This window comes from Tupaia chinensis, unplaced genomic scaffold (assembly GCF_000334495.1).
Source record: "Tupaia chinensis unplaced genomic scaffold, TupChi_1.0 Scaffold143602_1, whole genome shotgun sequence".
NCBI classification, from domain to species: domain Eukaryota; kingdom Metazoa; phylum Chordata; class Mammalia; order Scandentia; family Tupaiidae; genus Tupaia; species Tupaia belangeri.
The window spans coordinates 971,028-975,472 of NW_006203448.1; the positions used below are offsets into that span (position 1 = coordinate 971,028).

General features: G+C 63.2%; 1 protein-coding gene across 1 annotated transcript in view; it reads right to left on the reverse strand.

Moving 5' to 3' along the window:
• CEL (carboxyl ester lipase) overlaps positions 1-4,445 on the reverse strand; it is a 12,080-nt gene that overhangs the window by 5,191 nt on the left and 2,444 nt on the right. The window contains exons 3-9 of the mRNA XM_027766629.1: positions 3,724-4,173; positions 3,450-3,557; positions 3,233-3,350; positions 1,809-1,995; positions 1,464-1,667; positions 604-801; positions 5-334 (exon numbers count right to left, since the gene is read on the reverse strand). Of these exons, the coding sequence (XP_027622430.1) occupies positions 5-334; positions 604-801; positions 1,464-1,667; positions 1,809-1,995; positions 3,233-3,350; positions 3,450-3,557; positions 3,724-4,173 (1,595 nt within the window). The remainder of the gene's footprint in view (positions 1-4; positions 335-603; positions 802-1,463; positions 1,668-1,808; positions 1,996-3,232; positions 3,351-3,449; positions 3,558-3,723; positions 4,174-4,445) is intronic.

Consider the following 4,445-nt stretch of genomic DNA (forward strand, 5'->3'; position numbering starts at 1 on the left):
TGTGGGCATCGGAGCCCCCTCAGAGTCGTCCGCTGGGGGCGCAGGGGCGGCCTCGGAGTCGTCCGCAGGGGGTGAAGGGGCGGCCTCGGAGTCATCCGTTGGGGGCACGGGGGCGGCCTCGGAGTCGTCCGTGGGGGGCACGGGGGCGGCCCCCTGGTCGGTCACGGTGGGCAGTGCCTGGTAGGTCAGGGTCCAGTACCGCAGGAAGTTGGTCCTCAGGTGCTGCTTCATGGAGCTGCTGTCCATCTTCTTGTTGATCTCCAGGTAGTTGCCGTTCTCCCTGGTGTAGGGGTCCCAGTGCGTGGGCACGGCGGAGTGGCCCATGTTGGGGTCCCTGCAGTGAGAAGAGGGTGGGGAGCTGTGTCATCCCCGGCTCTGTGCCCCTGAGCGGCCTCCGGCGTGGCCCCTGCCGTGTAGCAACATGGCTGATCACTCGTGCAGGTCTTGGGGCTCAGCCGACAGCTCGAACCTCACATCTACACCAGGAGACCCCGACCCAGGGCTCAGGGAGGCAAGTGAGGGTCAGGGACTGGAGCCCAGGCCTGCGGGCCCGTGGCGGACGGGCTGGCATTGGTGCCCTGGGCGCTGGCTCAGCCCACGTACCCAGTCTTGGCGAAGTTGGTCCAGTAGGCAATCATGGCCTTCGAGACTGTCCGGTCTTGGGCGCGGTAGCCCAGGGGGGTGGCGAAGGGTTTCCCGAAGACGTACTGGATGTCGTCGGCGTGGTCGGCCCCCACCCACTTGGGGTAGACGGGCATCCGAGAGGGGTGGGAAAACAGGTAGGTGTAGGTCTTGGCACTCCTGATGGGAGGAGAAACACCCAGGATGGCATGTCAACAGGTGGCCTGGAGGGAGGCCGTGGGGGCACAGAGGAAGGGCTGGGAGATTTCCACAGGATTCGCAAAGAAGGAATTTTACGTCTGGGGAAGGGAAAGCTTTGGGCCAAATTAATGAATTCCTGGATTCTATGATCTCAATTATATTTCCACCTCATCTCTGCAAAACTTCCCGAGGTATCTTCCTCCTGTAATTTTCTATCAAGAAAGATTAGAGTTTTTCTTCGAAGTGAATTTGCATTCTTCATTTGATTGGACCAGGTAGATGTCTTTAGCTATTTCCCTTTTTGCCTTGACTGACAGGAAGCTCAGAGCTCTATTTATTACTTACTTGCTGTAAAGCTGTCGTGCTAGGTTTCTAGGTACCATTTTATCTTCCTACCATTTCCACATCCCTAGCTTCCATTTTATTAACTGGCTATTATTATACAGAGGTCTTTAACGTGGCAGGAGGTGGAAGGTGGCCTCCAGAGCTATCCAGTGGGCAGAGGACACAGGAGGGTTTGTAAAAGTCCTTGAGACCGAGAGGTGGGCAGGGTCATCAGGACTCCCCAGGTCCCAGCAAGCCACTGGTTCTGGCGCAGGCAGGGATGTGGTTACCCGGGAGCCACCCCGCCCAGTCCTCACTTGGCGTTGGCCCTGTGCTGGGCCAGGGCGATCTCCGTGGGCACCAGGAAGAGGATGTCAGTCTCGAAGTCCACCACGGTCTTCTTCCTGGTCTCCTGGGATGGGTCCTGGGCCCAGGACTCGGTGTAGATGCCAAAGGCAGACTTGGCGCCCTCGGAGCCCTTGGTGATGGTGAGCCCGCTGACCAGCTTGTAGAAGTCCTCCCTGCAGGGACCACGCAGGCGCTGGACCCTCCCCGTGCACACCCAGCGGCAGAGGGCTGGCTTCCTCACTCCCACCCCTGCTCCACTGGCCTGCCCCGGGCCGATGCATCCCAGCCGCCCTCGAGCACAGGCCCCTCCTCACTCCGTGACATCCTGCTTGTCCTTGTTGATGGCTGGCACGTCAATGCTTGCGAAGATGTGGCCGTCCATGTTGTTGGTGCCCGCTATGTAGTCGATGTCGGCGGCGTTGGCGTACAGGTTGACAGGGTCATCAGGGATGAAGTCTCCATCGATGACAGGGACGAAGCCCAGATAGTGCAGCATGGGGTCTGCAGGGAGAGCCGGGAGGTCCCAGGACCCGCCATGGACATGGGCGGGCTGGAGCTGCAGGCTCCACGCTTCCCTGGTCTACACCAGGTTCTCCCCCCGGGGCTATGGACACGGTGGGACCGTTTTCTGTCATGGGGCCATCCCTTGCAGTGTAGGGTGAGTGGCACCCCGGCCTCAACCCATGGTGCCAATACCACCCTCGCCCGGGAGCCAGGTCTATCCTCTTGCTTCAGGGTCACTCCCTCCCTGTCCACTCCCTGGAGAAACCGGGAAGGAGGAAGTCTTGGCTGCGATAGCGCGGCTGAGGGAGAAGCACTCCCCTCTCCCGGGCGGACTCTAGGCTGTTGGACAAAACTCGTGCAGGGCCTGTGTGGCCCCTAGGCCCTTAGAAGGTCCTAGAGGGCCACGTGTCTGCCGGGGCAGGTGATGCGCTGGCTTCCTCAGGCCAAGCCCAGCCATCTCTTCCAGTTCAGCTCCAAGCAAGTGTCTGGTTTGCATTTGGGACTGGTGTGTCTTTAACTACGAGGAGGGAGGAGACACCCCTCAAGGGGGCATGGGCACGCCACAACCCCTTAGCCATTTCGCCATCTTGTCGGGATCTTGGGCATGCTTGCACACACCTGGCATGCTCCCCAAGCCTCTAGGCCGGGATTTGAACCACAGTCAGCCACAGGCCGTCCAGCTCCCTTAACCACTAGGCACAGGCCAGCCCAGGGCGTGCCCTGGTGTGGGCGCTTGCACTTTAATTCCCATCAGCCAGATGAAATGCCGGGCACGCTGTGCTCTATTTAGAACGAGCTGGGGATCCCAGGCCTCTGGGCTGGCCGGGCTGGCTCTCGGGGATGTTTGCTGAGGGCCCTGCCAAGCCTCCCCGGGTACAGAGCAGCGGAGCCGGAAGGGCCGGCGCTGCCCGCAGGTGGCGAGCCAAGGAGTGTGGGAAAGCGCGATGGTGCTTCCGCAGGCTCTTGGCTGGGTCCTGCGGGTGTCCCTGACCTAAGCAAACTGCTGGGTCAGTGTGCACGGGCGAGCGCTGCTCATCGGCTTTGTGGAAGGGCACGCCCGGATCACGGGCGAGAAGGGTGCCCCCCACCCGTGCAGGGCCCGAGTCTTCGGGAGGGACAGCGAGCTGCCTGGGGATGCGAGGGGGTGGGTGACAGGGCCAGGTCCTACCCGGGCACCTTCCTCTCTCCCTGCCGTCAGGGCCCTGCCCTGTGCCCACCAGCAGCACCCACTCACACTCCATGCCCGCCAGGGGCATCTTGTAGGCCAGCGTCAGGGCGCGCGGGTCGGTGACCTTCATGCACTTGGCCATTCTGGCGGTGTCGTCCACGGGGCAGCCCACCTTCTCGGCAATCTGCATGGGCAAGGTGGGCAGCAGGTGAGGCCCACGTTCGGGACGGCGGTGGAAGTGAGGGCGGCCCCTCGGCAGGGCACCCCTGCCCGCCCAACTCACCCTTTTGGCCCAGAAGAGGGGGTTCTTCTGGATGACCCAGGGGCTCAGCGCCACACCGCTCTGGCTGATGGCTCGTCGGATGAGGCCCTTGTTGTAGGGGGAGAGGGTCTGCGACACCAGAAGTCCCGTCACCAAGGCCACACAGGGCTCTGCCACCCGTCGGCCTGGACACTGCACCACAGCCACGCCAGCCCCTGCCTCCCTCCAGCCCCACCATGGGCGCCTTCCCACCCAAACCCCTGGGGGCGGCCCTCCCCTCCAGGGGTCCCCAGACCTGCAGAGACACGCTGGCGCCTCCAGCTGACTCCCCAAAGATGGTGATGTTGTCGGGGTCCCCGCCGAAGGCCGCGATGTTCCTCTTCACCCAGGAGATGGCCATGTGCTGGTCCCGTAGTCCGTAGTTACCTGGGGCCAGGCAGGGGAGGGCCTTCATCGGACCCCGGCACAGCGGGTGCCAGGCAGTGCAGGGGTGGGTGTCCTCAACTACGCTGAGACCCCAGCAGAGCCCAGGACGGCAAAGGCGGTGTCCCAGGAGGGTGGGAGGGGCCAGGGCCCTGTCTCCGCTCTGCCCTGCCAGTCCCTCCTGGCACCTGCCCTGCAGCTCCTGTGCCACCCATGCCATCTGCTGCCTCTCACTCAGCTTCCCTGTCCCTGCTCCCCCTTGGGCAGGGTGGAGTCTAACTGCCCGCCTGTCCATCTGTCTGCCCTGCAGCCCTTTTACTCCCTACAGCTGCCAGAGGCTCCCATGTCTCGGATTCACCCCAGTTCCGGGCTCTGAGAATAGCCTTTCTGAGGGGCTCCCCATAGCTTGGGGTTGAGGGCACCGAGGGCCGCCCCTGCTGGCTCAGAGCTCGCAGGGCATGCGCACTGCCAGCCTTTCTGAGGGGCTCCCCGTAGCTTGGGGTTGAGGGCACCGAGGGCCGCCTGGCTCAGAGCTCGCAGGGCATGCGCACTGCTGTGTCAGCCCAGCGTCCAGGCCCTGCAGACCTGGCAGGT